Genomic DNA, 17,869 nt, shown 5'->3' with positions numbered 1-17,869 from the left:
TGTTCTGAAAATAACAGAAGTTTGAGTAGCTGCTTCAGTTGGACAAGAACCTGAGGCAAGTTGGTTTATGAGCCTTATAGGCTTCTCATCATTCTGTGCTCTTTTGGATATTCTTCTTCCAATCTTACATCTTATTTAAACATAACATTTTTCAAGGGGCTTGCGATACTCTTCCCATTTGTAGAGGAAGGGGAAAACCCAATGATGGTAACTTACAAAGTTCATGTGAATCCACTTTCTCCTATATCCCCGAATCGCAGCATACTTATTACCTTCTTAAAGTCAGTGTATCAAGGATTACCTACTTGCAAATGGATGTAGCAGCGCCCTGACGCTGCTTACAAAATAAGGAAGAAAAGCATCTGTGGACCTTATTTGGAATGGAGAAGCAGGAATGGATATGAGGGAATGCTTAACTCTTTTTTCCACCTGCCGCTTCCCCATCCCAAATCTCTCTCTCTCTCTTTTTCACACACACACACACACACACACACACCCAAGCTGTTTTCCTGTGCAGAGTTCCACATACATATTTGCCAAAGAAAATTTGGAACCCCTCAGGGAAAAACAGCTATGGGGAGATGTGACTGGAGAAACGGTAGGTAGGGGAAAGTGTTAAGTGTGCAGATATACACGCATGTACCCACAGAGCAGCTTCTCTACTCCAAATTCTCAGAAAAGAGGGAGTTAGGAAAAGAAGACTTCAGGGCCTGCTGCAGCTGGACTTCTCTCTCCCACCGGGCCATCTACCATCTGTGCTGTATGTTTATTTATTTTATTTTATTTATTTATTTTCTATACTGCCCAATAGCCAAAGCTCTCTGGGTAGTTCACAGAAATTAAAACCAAAAAGCATAGGATAAAACAATATAAAATATAAGAGCATTAAAACCACAATATAACAATACAACCCGAACAAAACCTAGCAGCAATGCAGAGATTTAAAATACAGATTTCTGTTGCTACCGTTTACTGCGTGTGTGCATGTGTGTGTTTCAATGCCTGCTGCTGTTATTTGTAAGCCACCTTGGAAGGATTTGTATCTTGAAATGTGGGATATAAATAATTGTAATAAATAAATCCTTCCTCCCAAAATGTTTTTTTTTCTTTAATTAAAAAAACCAGTGTCAAGAATCTCACATGTATTTACCTGAAAAATCCTTCATAAGGTATAAATTAGGACTGCTTCATGCAAATGTTTTCTAAATGGGGGTTTATGCCAGAAGTGAAAAATCAAGTGAAATCAAGTGAAAAATTTGTCATGTCAAAAAGAGAGGAGACCCAATGTAATGTGATAATTGCTGCAAGAATATATATTTTGTCCCTGATACTCACATCTAGAAGTATTAGTACAGTGTCATTCTGTGTGAATTCAGGCCAGTTTCTTTCCCAAAGGATTTGGAACTAGATTTGCTTTTGTCACATTTTTATCCTACCCTTCCTACAAGTAGCTCAGGATAGTACATACAGTTCTCCCTTCATGCCCAAACCCAGAAACTATGGTTAATGGCTTCCAAACAAGCCAGGATATTAAGCCAACTTTAAGCCATGGTTTCATATCCTGCCTAGGTTAAATAGGTAGCCTGCTGATGATTCTAACTTTTTTTAAAACTTTCAAGTAAGCACGCAGGGCCCTGACCTAGATCAAGACCAGGGTGTGTGGGTAGGGGAGGTTTAAACCTTCTCACCCAGCCACTCCCCCTCCTAAATCCCACCCCCACTTCATGGAGGCCAAAAAGCAAAAAAACCCCAAACCTCCATTGGCACCAATGGAGTCTCTCCCTCTTTGTAGCCCCTGCACAGTGTGTGTGGGGGGAATTAAGTGGCAGGGAGAGAGCAGTTGCGTGGGAAGGTTTAAACCTCTCCAGGAGCAATAGATTGCTTGTCTCAGTCTGGATTGGGAACCCACACGCATACTTGAAAGTAAAAAAAGAAAGTTAGGATCATCTGCAACTATATGTTTAATATAGGGTGTAGTTTAGTCCACAGTTTCTCCATTTGGATGTAACAGGATTTAGTTAATGGTGACTTCCTGGCTTGTTTTTCTGTTCATGCAAAGGAAGGATGTGTGCAGGTGTTAGAGGCTTATTAAGCCAAGATGTGACTGTATAAACATGACCTAAATGTCATTAAGAATGATCAAATCTTTGGTCTACCTTGTGCTGCAGAAACCTTTTAGAAACCTAAACAGTTTCTAAACTTCTCTTCCCCCCCGCCTTTTTATTAGTACTATTATTATTAATATAATTATGGGATTATTATTACTGTTCCTTGTTGGCGAAACCTTTAATGTTTATTAATACGTGTTAACTGAATGGTAATTTATGGCCAATGGAAATGGAGTGTTTGCCTCTATTTCTGTGCTATAAGACTGTTTGGATATTTGGTTTGTTCTTATTGAAGTTTAATATAATTCTGTTTTTTCTTTTTTTTCTCTTCCTTCTTTTGCTATCCTCCCTTTTTCCTTTTTCTTAGAATACTGTAATGTTGGAAACTGAAGATTCCAATTATATTGTTGGTAGGGTTTATTTCATTTATAAAAACAATAAAAAAAAAGATTTTAAAAAAAGAAAGAAACCTAAATGGTTTCTGTGCCTTTAATAGCTCTTTAATAGGCAGAGATTCCACAAAGGTCAATTTCTTTTATAGTGGTGCCAATGGCCAAAGGTCTTCTTGCAACACTACTTTAGCCCAATTTATACTTGAATATTTAAACTCTGGAGGTAGACTTTAAAAAACAAAACTACAGCTCAGGGGCACCCGACTTCCAAAAAAACAAAGGGCATGTCAGCCCTATTTTGCAAAATACATTTCCAGGAGGTGGTTATCTGTTTGATAACAAGGCACAGTGCCAGAAGAGGAAAGCCTACAGGATCTGGCTTCTGAGAATACTCTAATATAGTGCCTCATATGTACATTAAAAAAAATCAATGAAATTAAGATGATGAAAGCAAATGCATATAAAGTTAGCCAATCAAAATCTAATTCCATCCCCATTTCGGTTATCACCTTAATATCTGGCACAATATGAACTTTATGGTTTGATTTGTAGTGGTACCTTACAGTTTCTGAGCTGTATTTACAAATGGCCAAAGATGTTTATACAGCATAAAAGCAAAATGTGAGTGCATCTCCATCATTTCATTCTCCTGTGTTGGAAGAGGTGTCATTCCCCCATAAATCAGATTTCTGGCAAAGTAAAATGTAGATTTTAAGAAGTGGTTAATTATCACTTACCTCATCCCACTCTAAAAGGTAGCTGGTGATTTTTGAACCATTGTCAATCGGGGCCTGCGTATGAAAACAGAACAGAGGGGTAGAAAAGAACTTGGCAAATTGTTTACAGAAAACAGACCTTCAGAAATTCCCACTGCAGGAAGTTTAAATAGATATGACACCTGGAAAGTGTAAATGGGCTCTTCTATGGGCTCCACCTACACATTTATGGCTGTCATTTGTGCTCTCTTTGGGGCATGAATAGTTTAAGGGTGCTTTCAGACGGGCAGCTCCTAGCGCTAAAAATCAAAAGACATTGGGTAGTATCCTATTGGGCTATGCGTCCGCAGGACCTACCACTTGCACAACAGGGCTTTTGCAGTACTAAAAATAACCCAAAATGAACAGAAACAAGCTTGTTTCTGGAACAGGGCAGGTGTCAGGTTTCCCTTTGCACCCACTGATCTTCAAACGCCTCAAACACAGACAAGAGGCTTCAGCCTACAGCTTTTAATTCCATTACCACAAAGAGTCATACAGATGCAAATTCTCAGTGACTCTCAGTTTGTAAGGAAATGCCTTCAGGGGGTTCAAAAGGTAGCTATGAAAGTTGCCCACCCTTTGAAAGAAGGCGGGCTTACTAGCCTAACTTAAGGGGTTGGGGGAGGTCTCTCTCGTGAGGCTTCTAAGCGCTGCTGTTTGCGCAGGGCCAATCGGGAAAACCTCCTGAGTTCTGCCCCGGCCATTTCCCTCTTGGCTCTGCGTCTGTGCCTTACATCTATTCAGATTCGCCAAACACCGCCTCTCCCTGTTCGCTATCTCCAATGGGGGGAGGGGGTGAAGAAGGACCTTCCTCCAGCTGCACCTTTGAAACCTGAGGAACCTGCCTCGCCATCTCTGGAATAGCCTGGGAACATTCCTCCCCCATGTCTGGCATCTCCTCCTCAGACTCTGAACTGCTCTCACACTCCCTGCGCTCAGAAGAGCTCCTGACAGCACGTCAACTCACGGAAGGGCACTCCACTGACCTGTCCTGATCCAGACCTAACTGACCTAATCCGGAGTTAATTTTCAGAAGCATAAAAGCCCTGTTGCACAAGTGGTGGGTCCTGTGAGCACAACAGAACCAGTGGAGGCAGAAGGGTCCAGTTGGATACTGCCCACTCTGCAGCAATTCCATCTTTTCCTCCTTGATGGATTTTTTTTGCGAAAGCAGAAAAGATGGAGGACACAGTGGGAAAACATGGAAGGGTTACAAGTGAAAAATGTTGTTGGTCTGGCACCCCCTCCTCCGGTAAAGTCTGTGAATGAGGCCAGCCAATGTGAAAGCATGCGAAGCAGTCTGGCCTCCCTCTGAAGCAAACCTGCAGCCACCTCACAGGTAGGGATGGGGAAGAAATTTGTTCAGTTCTCATTTTAATGCAAGTTTACATAATTTTGTACCTCTCCAAATTTTGCGATGGAGTCTTTCAATAAAAAATTGCACAGAAATGCATATACTATGGAAAATAACATTACAAATGCATTATATTGGGAAAATTGCTGGCAAAAAAATCGGTATTTGTAAAAAATGCATACAAAAATGCATGTATTCGGAGAAATGTGCACAAAAATGGTTACAAATTTTTATTTAATTGTTTTATTAAAAATATCTCAAAGTTCAGGATGAACCAAACTTAAGATGAGAAATTCTCAAAATTCAAGATGAATCAAACTTAATATTGGAAAAATGAGAAACAGAGAGAAACCAGATTTAACAGATTTGCCCATCCCTACTCACGGGTCATGCCAGATGAATGGTGGCTGTTGAGAAGAAAGACTGAGAGGAAAGTATAGAACCATTTGCTTGATTTGGGCCAGCGGCAGGATTGAGAGATTGATAGTTGGGAGAAAGGAAGGAGTTCAGAAGGGAACTTAAGTCAGCCTTGGCCTCTCCACAGGAATAGAGAAGCTGAAAGAAGCCCTTGAAAAAATGTTCCTGATGAAGGTCCGTAGGGGAGGCTCTCAGCCTGAGCTAGCATCTGAACACTTCCCCAAACCCTGAAAAAGGGCTTGAACACTAGTGGAAAACGTTGGGCCTAATCCCTCCCGTTCGCCCATTTCCCTTTATCTTAAAAGGAATCCTGTCACTCATTTCTACCACTTATACTTCAACTCCAATTTCTATCAGAATTTTCTGCAACTACTTACTGAACGGACCAGAAACCTCCTGCTCTGAGTTTCCTTCCTTGGAGTCTGCATTGACCCTTCCCCTGAAAGATTAGCTGAATAAGAATAATCAGGTCTCAGACTTCCCCTTTCTTCTCCTCCTGAGAAATGGAGCAGGGAAGAAGGATGCAAAGCAGCATCTGTTTGCTGGATCGTACACCTTATAGCTGAAATTCAGCAGGCCTCCTTATCCACTGCAAAGGAGGGGTCTGAGGAGGATGGGAGGCTAGAGGGTGGAAGCATTGGCCTTTGCAGGAAACAGCTCCTCCTCAACACAAATGTTATTTCAATTAACTTGTGCAGATACATTAGAAACAGTCCATCCATCTATTTTTAAACGATAATATATACTCCTCTTCCTCAGAGACTTAAGGCTTTTGTGGAGCTTACCTTCCACTGCAAAGTCAGGGAATTTTTGGTCCTGTGCGAAGGTTTGGGTGGGAAAGGGCACTCTGGAGCACAGCTGTGTGTGGTGAAGCTTACAGGTTCTGAACAAGATCCTTTTACTGAATTGTATACTGCGTATACCCTGAAATAGGGAACAAAAGTTTGAGTGTATTTGAAGCGGAGAAATTCATTGCTCCTTTTGTCAGACTTAGGGTTGGTCAGTGAAATTTTTTAGTCACATCCTTTAAAGCATGGAATTTTTTGGGATCCCAGTGAATGACACAGGACCACTGATGTAGTAGAACTAGGGCTCACAGGGTCAAAGCTGTGACATCATCTGACCGCCCCACCCCCAGCTTCTTTGTTCGCTCTGAGCTTAGCTGCAACTCTCACAATAACTGGTAGGAAAATGGATTATCCCATCAGCAATATATTGTGGTGAGCTACCCCTGTTGTACTGCAAAGTATTTTGGGATGGCTTGGCCTCAAATTGGTGATGAAGACCCATTAGCTTTACAAAAGACCAGCTCCTCGTGGAGAGGAACATTGCTAGTATCGGTTTGTTGACATGGATCAACACAGATGCCTGAATTTTTTGAGTCCCCTTGAGAGTGTTACTATGAGGACTGTCATGATGAGTGCCTGCACTTCAAAATGTATCACTTACAACACTGTCTAGGACAGAAGTGGGGGACATCTGGACCTCCAGATGTTGTTGGATTGCAACTCCCCTCAGCCCTAGCCAGAATAGCTAATCGTGAGGGATGATGGGAATTGCAGTCTGTCAACATCTGGAGGGCCACATGTTCCCCAGTCCTAACCTAGGAGATCCTGGTGCTGCAGTCTTGCTGAACCCAAACAACTGTGGACCTCTCCAATTGATATCCTGGATGGGAAACCCATGTAAGAGCAGGATATAAACACAATCCATAGACATTTTGCTGAAAACATCTTGATATTTGTAAGTGGCAGTAACAAGCATACAGATGTGGTGTGTTTGGCTTGTGGATCAGATTCATTTAGTATCCCATTTTTCAGTCAACAAGGTCTTGGAATGACTTAAAGAAGAATTAAAACATGCCACAGCCGAACATAAAACAATGATTCAGTAAGCAGATAGAACTACAGCATTAAAACAAATTCAAACTGAAAGATAAAAAAGTCCCAAGTAATTAAAAGTTCTTCATCTGATGCTGAGAAGCAACCCTCCTTCAGGAGGAGTTCCAACAATGAAGAGCCAAAACTAAAATGGCCCTAACCCATCACCACCCGCTCTGCTTTCAGTGGTGGGAGGACCCGAAGAAAGGGCCCCTAGGAATGACCAGAACACTTGGGTGGGTCCATGAGTCAGTCTTCAAAGTGTCCAGGTCCGAAGCCATTTAGGGCTTTGAAAAGGTTAATACCACCACTTAGAACTGTGCTCAAAAACAGACTAAGAGTCAGTGTAGTCATTTCACAACTGGGGAGATGTTCCATCTGCCTAGTCCTAGTTAGCAGTCCAGCAGCTGGTTGTTGTTGTTTTTCAACTAACAAGACTTTTAGAGGCAACCCCACGTATAATGCTTTAAAGTAAGGTGGCCAGGCTACCTATGAGAAGCTGCAGCTGGTGGACAAGCCAAAGCTGGTAAAAGATGCCACTTAATATTCAAAGACAAGGCTGGATCGAATAGCTGAATCCCAGATGGTGAATCTGATCCCTTATTATAATATTAACACCAAAAATTAACAAGACCCAACTGGGAACATTCACTTAATACTTTTTTTGCAACTGAACTGTACAGACTTTTCTTGCTCCCAATCTCCACCCTAGTCAAACCCAAATGCTACAAATATTAAGAATCTGAGTTCTCTTGATACTGAATTTGATTCCTGATGGCAGGATTTATATATTCTGCCACAGAATATTTTCAGTCCTGGTCAAGGGTATTGTGTCCCAGCTGAAAAATGCCTTCCAAAAGAACTGCCAGTTATCTCCTAACTGACGGCTGGTGAGAATGAGTCCATTTATGGACTACCCCATCTGGAGGCTTGGCTTAATAATGAAGGAACAGCATGCACATGGCAGTAGCCAAAGCCCAAGATGTATCAGTATCATCTGTACATCTGTACAATCTGTAATTGTTCAGATTAGACAGAGTTTCATGAAAGAGAGAGAAGTAACTATCACTGTGTAAAATCCTCTACTACAGAGGCATCAAACCTCTTTCAGCCTGAGGGCCGAAGTCCATTGAGGAGAAGTTCTGGGGAGCTGCATTCCAGTAGTCAGTGGGGCCTGAAGTTAAAAGGATGGGGCCAAAATGCCACCCTATTTTAGCTTAAAGCTTTTACAGCCCATAACTAAGCCTTAGGAGAGGCCAGGAAGCTACTGAATGATGGTTGGGGGAAACAGGGCATGGGCTTTAAGGACCCCTGGGGGTCTGGATTGGGACCCCAGGTGAGCTGAATTTGGCCCAGAGGTTCAATACCCATCAACGATCTCCATTTTCCTAGGATGTAACCAGCTTTTGTAGGGTAGTCCTACCAGTCCAGATTCAAAGGCGCAAGTATAATATGTAGTCCAAATGTAATAGATGGCGGGGAGGGGAAAAGACAACCTTGCCAGGCCATCACTGGCAAGGGTGGGGCTGCTATCCCCTCATTTTTTGAAAGCTGGAAGTTGTAAGCTCCAACACACAAGAGGTAGCACTCAGCTTCCAAAGAGGAGACTTCCACCGAACCATGTCAAGTCTAGATAAGCCCTTCGGCAGTTTAGAGTGCAGCTAAATTGGGTTTATTCTTCAAATGAATATGCCACTGTTCTGGTCCAAAAACGCCCGCCCCCTGCCAGGGTGAAAATGTCAAGGAGCTTCTCCATACTTGTGACTTTCAACTGTTTCCTTTTGGTAGGGTGAGCACTGGAGCATAACCCAGTATGGGAGGCAAGAAGGTTTGTGCCATTCATTAGCAGTGATGTCACAGACACTAACCAATGGGGTTTGTGACATTCTCACGGCCATATTAGAGCTCTAGAAATGGAAACTTCGAAGAGGCAGCTTGGCGCGCTCTGATTTTGCCTTAGGATGAGCACTGCTTGAGAACTGATATAGCAAAGAGGATAAGCGGTGAGCCAGTTCAAATCTTGCTTCAGTCATGAACTCACCAGATGACCTTAGGCAAACCACAGTCTCTCAGTCTCAGACCCTTCCATGCCACCATGATATGGGTCTAATACTAACCTACCTCATAGGGCTATTGTAAAGATTACTGAGATAACACATGTAAAATACTTTCTACACTCTAAAGCAGGGGGGGGAACCTCAGGCCCAGGGGCCAAATCTGGCCCTCCAAGGTTCCCCAGGTGGCCATGCTCCCTTTCCCTGGCCCCCGGTCCTGAGGCTCCGCTATGAGCATTTGGCGGTTTGCCAGCTTTTGTGCAGTTTCCTCCCATTTTAAAAGGTGAAATGCCTCTCCTAAGGCTTAGTTACCAACAGTAAGAGCTTTAAGACACAATATGCTGGTATTTTTTATTTTTGTCCCCACCATTTTTGTCTTTGCCCTGCCCTTTGCCTTTGGCCCCGCCCACTCTCAGCCCCTGAGAGTTTCTCCCCAAAATGGAATTTGGCCCTCAGGCTGAAAAAGATTCCCCACCCCTCCTCTGAAGTGTTATATGAATGTTAGGTATTACTGTTGTTGCTTTAGTTGCTTTTCATGCTCAACCTGTAAGCACAAACTCTTTCCCCCACAAATAAAGAATAAAACTCAAGTACTCTTGCACTTGAAGGAAACAGCCCACAGAAGCTGCGCTAAAATCTCCATGGTTCAGGGTAGCTGAGTAAAATGTACATACATCTGTAGTGATCTTGAGACTGCAATCATAAGGCAGAGTACCCCTTAAAAAGAATACAGGTGAAATAAAGAAACTTCCATATTTCTTTATTATTTAGACATTATTATTTTAGACAACATCTGTGTATATTTTTTGTTTTAAACCAACCTAACACTGAAAATGCCTCCTAGGACGTCGCTTTGGGAAGAAATAAGACACCTATGTTCAGAAAGAGGTTACCCCTGCAAGATGCTGAAAAACTTAGCATGTTAATCTCATGCATTGGAACACTACCAAGGTTAAGAAGACCTAGACCTGGAATGACATTCTGACTTTGTTTTGTGTGTTTTATTGCTTGGACTGGTTCAAACTGTGGTGGGAGGGGGGAAATTTAAAAAATATTTGAATTACAGTTGTTTTTCCCTGTCGAGCTATGTATGGTGCCATTTGGATGCAACTGAAATCTAGCTGGCCATTTCCCCTGCTTAAACATGTTGTTACTAATGTCTGTAGTCTATTGTACCTATTGGACCTCTTTGTTACTGGTGTTTGAACCAGGGTTGGCCCAAGACATTTTGTTGCCTGAGGTAAAGAATAATATAATGCCCCCGCTCACCCCAATTCCACATGTAGAAATTGACCAAAGTGATAATTGATTCTTACTTCAACAGTTGCAAGGGACAGCATCCCACACCTGTGAACAGCAAAGTAGTTTTGGGGATGCAGAGCAGGCTGTGTAGAATCCACAGTTGTGTCCTTCAACACCTTACTACTGCCCCCACCGCATCTGCTGCCTGAGGCAGCTGCCTCACTGTGCCTAAGGGTAGGGCTGGCCCTGGCATGAATGTGGAAGCAAAGAACATATGGAACTAAGGAGGAGAAGCATCTACCTTGGCTAAAAAAAATAGAAGGGGACTTCAAAACAATTCCCTGCTAAACCAAAGCGGGCCAATGGTTGTACATGTATGCTTCCCTCACTCTATGGAAGAATATCCATGGCAGCAGAAGAGTCTGTGCAGCTGGTAGCTAAGAGCATGCCAGGGAAGAGAGTTCAGTTGGTAGAGGGGAAGCAAGAGGCCTGTCACCTATTCATTTCCCCTCAATCTAGCACAAGTCCCCAGTGACTGGTTTGCAGGCCTATCTCCTTTCTACCTGCTACCTTCTTCGGGAACTAGGATCAGGTGAAGAAAGCCTGGTAGGTTCCAATGGTGTTGCAGCACTAGGGCTAATGATGTGCTAGCATAAATCAAAGCCACAGTAACATGATTAGAGCTTGCCACTGCCAAGGGAAACTGTGCCGTTTTGCTGCCGAAATTCAGCACTGCTGCCAAATTTCAGTGGCAAATCATCTCTTTTTCCCTTTGTACTACCAAGTGCTAATGACATTATGCTAGTGTTGATTTACGCTAGTGCAGCATCATTAGTGCTAGCGCTGCAACACCTCTGGATCCTACCCCTGGTCCCACACATCAACTAATTAATGGCTTAACACGTGCATTGGCACTTAGTCATTATCAGCATTCTTACATCTCGGTTGCATTTTTAGATGTGGTTCAACCTTAGGTGGGACTGACATGCATGTTCAACTTGAAATGAGTAGCGTTGCTCTCTCTTATCAAGGCCAAAAAGTATCCCTCAGAACAGGAGCAGAGCTGACGGCAGGAAAAGCACACTAATGTTTACTGTTGTCTAGACAACAGAAACGGACTGAAATGGATTTCTAAAAAGAATTTTGAACCTAAATTAACAAGAAATCAATTTCTTGTTTTAAAATATGCTGTAAAATGCTAAAAATAGAATTGTGCCCAAATAACCGCATGAAGCTGGAACATGTTGAAATGAAAAATAACTGAGCAAATGTATAACACTATAGTTAAAAAGAAATATGGACTTAAAATGAAACCCTGTTTGCCTTAGATCTTTACTTTTAATGAAATAAATCAACACAAGGCTCAGTGAAAACTTTTTACATTATCAGGTCAGCCGTATAAAAAATATACAGATTAAGGGCACACTCCCATGCATGTCTAGACATAAAAAAAAAATCCTACAACGCCCAGCATTCCTCAACCAGCTGTAGGGCTTTTTGTAGGCAGTTGCAGGGAGTTGTAGGGCTTTTTCTGTCTAAGCATACATAGGATCAAGCCCTAATTACCCCCTAATTTAGATATAAAGCTCTTTGTCTGATCATCTGGCGGGAGCACCAACTATGCACAGTTGGTTGTTTGCCCCCAAACCGACAGTGCATAGCTTGTAACCCATCGTGGGTTAGTGTGTCATGTGAACACCCCTTTAGAGTTTATAAACATTTGTATCCCTCCCTATATCATTAAGATCTCTTTATATGGTCAGTGGTATCCCTCCATTTCCTAAAGGAAATCAACCCTGAGTGCTCATTGGAAGGACAGATACTGAAGCTGAAGCTCAAATATTTTGGCCACCTAATGTGAAGAGAAAACTCTCTGGAAAAAACCCTGATGCTGGGAAAGACTGAAGGCAAAAGGAGAAGGGGACGGCAGAGGACAGCATTGCACCGATGCAATGAATATGAACTTGAGCACACTCCGGGAGAGAGCACAGGACAGGAAGGCCTGGTGTGCTATGGTCCATGGGGTCACAAAGAGTCGGACAAGACTGAACGACTGAACAACAACAATAATCCCTCCATTACTTCCACATTAAGGTAGTGTGGTAGCTTTGCTCAATAGCTAATGTGGAGTTGTAAGCCAATTGTTCTAAGAAGACTGTGGTGGAATGGTGGTATTTTCCATAATACAGTCTTCAGTCACAATTCTGCATGTCCATATATACATACCTGAACACAAATCCCATTTCTGTATTTTAGCACACATTTCCTAGAAAGACATTTTTGCTGCTATTGAGCAGTATCCTATTTGACTGTATCGCTAACATAAATTATATTGCATTAGCGTAAGGGACCTCCAGTTCAATGCCAAAGGCATTTGCTAGTGCAACAGGTTTCCCTGGAAAAAACACTGCACACGGCAGCATGTTACAAACTGAGAAACAAGAACAAACAATGGCTTTGTGGGGGAGTGGTAAACACTCTAGCAAAATTGAGGCACCCAATTTTCATAAGTAGGAACACTGGGGCTACTTTATTCTTATAATTCAGTAATACTGGAAGTCCTTTTTCTTTCAGTTTAGAATTGATAATCCTGTAACATAGTAAGAACAACGTAAACATTTTTTTTCTAAAAACACAGCATAAGATTTGAACATCAAAACATGTTTGAATATCTGTGAATATTCAATGTAAACATTTTTCTCTAAAAATACAGCATAAGATTTGAACATCAAAACATGTTTGAATATCTGTGAACTATGTAAAAGGGCCTGTACGTATCACTGATTCTTGAATTATGTAGCCAGGGAACAATAGAACACCTTCAGTGTTTTAGTTTATTTACATTAATATGTATCTCGAAAATATGGTGACTATCGTCATTCATAGGTGAATGTCGACAATCCCAGACAAATTCTGTGAATATTTGAAAAGTGAGAAATACATTGGTGAACGTCAACAGTCAGCTAGATGCAGTGTCAGAATTCACTTGGATATGTCCAAGAAGTGGCAAAACGTGTGTCTGTTTTCAGGCATTCACAAAATTTATTTGGATTGTCAGCATTCACATATTGGCATTGGCATCCATCAGGTTTTGGACATCCTCTGTAACTTCTATAACTGAAAAGATTAAAAGCGTGTAAACTTCCCAAACATCGTAGCTCACCTGACGTAATACTCCGTTGCTGGCCTAAGGTCTTTCAGTTTATATTCCAATTCTTCTCCACTGAAAAAGAAATTAAAAAATTGTAACAGACAACCAAAGGATGCCATGTTTAGATGTAGGTATTATATGCTCTACATCTAAAGAATTTTAAAACTCCCAAAGCATGGTTTCATAAGGGAAGGTAATTAATTTCAAGGCCTGTAAAATGTAATTAAGCACCATAGAGCAGGGACAAGCAACATGGCTGGGCACCCCACCAAATTGCCTTAACCCTTCCTATTTTGGGTGGTGATCCAGAATAAGAGAAAAAAAGATACAGGGTGGAATGAGTTGACTGGTGGAGGAGTATGGGGGTGGGAGAGAGTTTGCCTTCTGTGAAATTGATTTTTATAGCTGCTGAAAACGACGGTTTCAAAAGAATGGTTTTGTGTGTTGGGGCTCAGACTTTTGCCTTGTACTCAGTCCTTTGGGCAGGTTACTTGTCCTTTGTGACTAGCCATGCCTCCCACGGCAGCAATTTTGCGGTGGTACCGAGGTCACTTTCTCAAATTGCCAAATTTGCTCCCAGAAACAAAGAGGTTGCCTACCCCATCACAGAGCTAATTCCAGATGTTTTTCTGATACTGAGCACACTGTAAATGTTTGTTTTTAAAACAGAGCAACTTTAAATCAATGTCTAGCACACTCAAATCGTGGACAAGCTGTTGATGACAGGAATAAAAATAATCATCCTGGGTCACAGAGGCATTTTGCTATGCTCTTCTACTTGGGTATTCTGGGGCAATTTTGGCATGATTTTGTGGCTTTCAGCTTTTGTTTTATTCTTCTTCTAAACCACTTTGGGATTATAATTGAAGGGTGATATAAAAATCAATCAATAAAACAAAACAAAATAAAATAAAACAAAACAAAACAAAATAAAATAAAACAATGCATTCTGGAATAGCATGGGAGATTCCAGCTAGTAGAATGCCTGTAGGCCAGGGGTGGGGGAACCTCATTCCGCCCAAGGGCTGAAGGCAATGGGAGTGTAATGGCCCTGGGCCTGTAACCAAGTGACCAATAGTTTTAGAGGGGCCTAGAGATCCATAATGTTCTTGGCTTTGGTTCATGGGCTGTAATTCTCTTGCTAGTGGGCCTCTTGGCTGGTAAGATGAGTCAAAGGTCGATATTGCCACCTCAGCACATTCCATGCTAACGAGCTCTGAATCTTATCAGGGCCTGGGAAGTGTATGAGAAGTGAGGCTATGTTTACAGGTGTCTGTGTTGGGAAAGTTTTGATTGTTTCCCTTCTGATAGGGAGCTGTTAGTCTATGTGGGAAAGTTGCAGATGAACGCTAATTAATGCTTCCTTCTGTCATGCTGCCTCACTGCTAACATGTATGGTATAAAACCCATTGTACCCTTTGGCTCTGGGTTCAGAGAAGCTGTCTGATCCAACCATTGGGTATGCCTGTGCACTGTAAGTACTCAATAAAGTCTTCTTGTAAGCAAACCTGGATCTGGCTTATTATTATCTCAGCACCTCCAAACCTTAGAGGCCCACGGCCGGGGCATACAGGGGGCAGTGCCAAAAATAGAAAGAATACAAGTATACTGTAGCTTAAAGCTCTTACTGAAGCAACTAAGCCTTTGGAGAGTAAATTCAACCTTTTAGGGTGCAATCCTATGCATGTTTAGACAGAAAGAAGTCATGCAACTTCCAGCATTTCCCTTAGAATATGGAAAAAACAGCATAAAAGCTGGGAAACCACCAAACAGTCAGTGACTGGGGGAAAGGGGCATGGTCATGTGAGGAAACCCGGAGGGCCAGATTGGGACCGCAGGAGGGCCTGATCTGGCCCCTGGGTTGGTGGAGAACCAAATCACCATCAGTGATGTAGCTACTAAGACATCATATTCTGTTACAAAAGACTGATTGTGTGGCTAGATCGACCCATTCACAAGCATAGTCTATGCTACAAAATCAACCCCATTGTGCCAATCCACTACAATGTAAACTGGTCATGTGAACTGGACCTAGGCCCAGAAGATTCCCTATAGAAGCCATGGTGGTGAAGATACAGAGTTTCTGCTACGTGTGTCTTAACTTGTCCATAAAGAGAAAGCCTACACTTCCATAAGCCCTATCACTTATTAAAATTAAATCACATCCAGATTATAGGAATGCTCTCAGAGGCAAAAGGCAATAAATTTCTCTGCTAAATGGCCTCTTTCTAGATGAAATGTGTGGACTACACAGTAGTCAACCTGGCCTCACCCCAATATTCCACTTTGGCAGTCACTGGGGTATGTATATAAATTCTTAGCAGGCAACTTTTCCAGCTGGTGAATACTATGGAAAAAACTGCTGGGAGGAGAGCTCAGAGAAAGGAGGAAATGGCAAAAATGGCAGCAACTGTGAAAATGGAAGGAACATCATGCAACTCTGGAAAAACAAAGACAGTCATTTTCTCTCTATACCTCCATCCCCACTACTGTAGATTTTAAAAATGCATATTTAAAATCAGGGCACATGCACACATCTACCTGTAAATCATTTTGTACTTTCCATCCCTCCCTTTGTCTGATAAGGCAACTTCGTAAGTACAGGTATAAGGCAAACCATTGCTGTGTCTGTCTCCGCTTACAAGGCCATTTGGAGGAGACCAAGTGAGCAAAACTGTTCTTGCCTGAATATGTGAAACCTTGGGAGATAAAAATAAGATTTGTTAATGTTAATCTCAAGATACATACTGACATTGTAATGTGAATGTATGCATGTACATACACACCACCACCACCACCACCACCACATAATGATGGCATTCAAGCCATAAAGCAGGGAAAGGCAACCGCTGGCCTGTTGGCCTAATTCAGCCCATGAGGTTGTCCTATCCAGCCTGGCCAACAGAGAATAAGAATTTGTGCATCTGATAATGTAGATGCTACTCCATGAAATCTTATGCCATAATAAATGTGTTAAGGGAGCAATCCTATGTCCCCTAGACCGGATCTGGGGAAAAGAGGATAATTCAGTTTCTGGGATCCGAGGTTGGAATCAGGGCTCCAAGCTTGGAGCCCAGAAACCACGACCCCTGCCCCCTTGTAGCCAGTGCGGTTCTCTCCATGCCAGTTATGTCTCCGCACTCAGAAACGGAGTACAGAGATAGTGAAAAGGGAGCACTCCCAGGGGCAAGGAGTGGAGGACACCACAGAAACTGCATTATGCAGCTTCCCATACGAGTCCTTGCCTCCTTCCCTCCCCCTCCATGAAGCCTTGTCTAGACCAGAAAAATCGCCCATCTAGGAAAAATGCAGGGTGGCTGAAGCATGGAGGCGAGGATTGCTTCTGTGATCCAGCTGCCCTGCACTGGATACTCAGTAGACTCTGACTTCAAAGGCTGCTGACTATCAAGATAGGATTGCACCCTAAGTCTCTTAAGGTGCCACAGGACTCTTTGCTGTTGTCACGGTACCAGAGCCCTTGGAGTTTCTAGCCTGATCCAGGGACGTCTGCAGGTTTCACCAGAGGTCTCTGATGTAGTGAGGTATGGCAGAGACAATGCTGACCCCCTGCTGTGTTGCTCAAAGCATGCACAGAGAGGCCTTGCTATACCAGTCTTATCTTGGTATGCCTGGAATGGATTGTAGAATTCATTCTGGAGTTGGGGCAGAGTGGAGTGGAACCATTTTATACCAACACTTTTTATAATGGAACCAAGTGGTTCCACCCATTCGTTGCTCTACATTGGTGTAGATGTAACTGGAGAGATCTATGATTAGGATTTCCCATGTTTTTGTTTTGGCAATTAGCAGCACTGTAGGGAAGCAGCATTTAACTCTCCTCTCCCATGCCCTTTCCTCAATATGAATTACCCCCAGCTGCTATTAACTCGAGGGTTGGGTGGGGAGAAGAAGGTAGGTGACAGGTTCAGACAACAGGGCTGCCAAAAACGTGACCTCCCACATCATGTCTTGTTTTGGCTCTGACATACCTAGCACATGTGTTTTGTGGCAAGCTCAAATACTAAATCCTTTCACTGAGCCAACAAGACAGTGGTATCAAATAAGTTATTATCTGTAAATTCAGTTAATCTCATCCTGTACCAAAAAATCTGTAACATTAAATTTTTTTCACAACGGACTTTTTGATCTGATTTAGACTCAACTCTTAAAAAACAACAACAACAACAACCTAATAGATCTTGTAGGTGAAGCTTATCAGGTGAAGGAGGATTTCATGTAGCATTAACATTTTTCTCAGCTTATGTAAAAGAGCGATTGCACTGAACACCTGGACTGATTAAAACTGGCATCCAATTAAGCCAGACGTCTGTAGCAAAAACTGAATGTCTCAAATCAGATGGTGCAATTAAAATGCCTCGAGTATTCTAATGGGATGAAATGGTAGCCAAGAATAAAGGTATTTACAGCTAAAAAACCAACACACAATATTTGATAATTAGGAACTTCATAGATCAAAAATGAGGACAAAAAAAGGAGACAAAAGACATCCAAA

General features: G+C 42.3%; 1 protein-coding gene across 2 annotated transcripts in view; it reads right to left on the bottom strand.

Annotated features, from left to right (window-relative positions):
- FNDC3B (fibronectin type III domain containing 3B) overlaps positions 1-17,869 on the bottom strand; it is a 385,564-nt gene that overhangs the window by 88,976 nt on the left and 278,719 nt on the right. For both annotated transcript variants that reach the window (XM_084847494.1, XM_084847495.1), the window contains exons 8-11: positions 15,898-16,055; positions 13,369-13,428; positions 5,815-5,953; positions 3,238-3,291 (exon numbers count right to left, since the gene is read on the bottom strand). In XM_084847494.1, coding sequence (XP_084703620.1) covers positions 3,238-3,291; positions 5,815-5,953; positions 13,369-13,428; positions 15,898-16,055 — 411 coding nt within the window. The remainder of the gene's footprint in view (positions 1-3,237; positions 3,292-5,814; positions 5,954-13,368; positions 13,429-15,897; positions 16,056-17,869) is intronic.

Source organism: Heloderma suspectum, chromosome 3, assembly GCF_057233095.1.
Source record: "Heloderma suspectum isolate Gila_16-S chromosome 3, 16-S_ref, whole genome shotgun sequence".
Taxonomy (NCBI): Eukaryota; Metazoa; Chordata; class Lepidosauria; order Squamata; family Helodermatidae; genus Heloderma; species Heloderma suspectum.
This window is presented reverse-complemented; position numbering and strand designations above follow the sequence as displayed.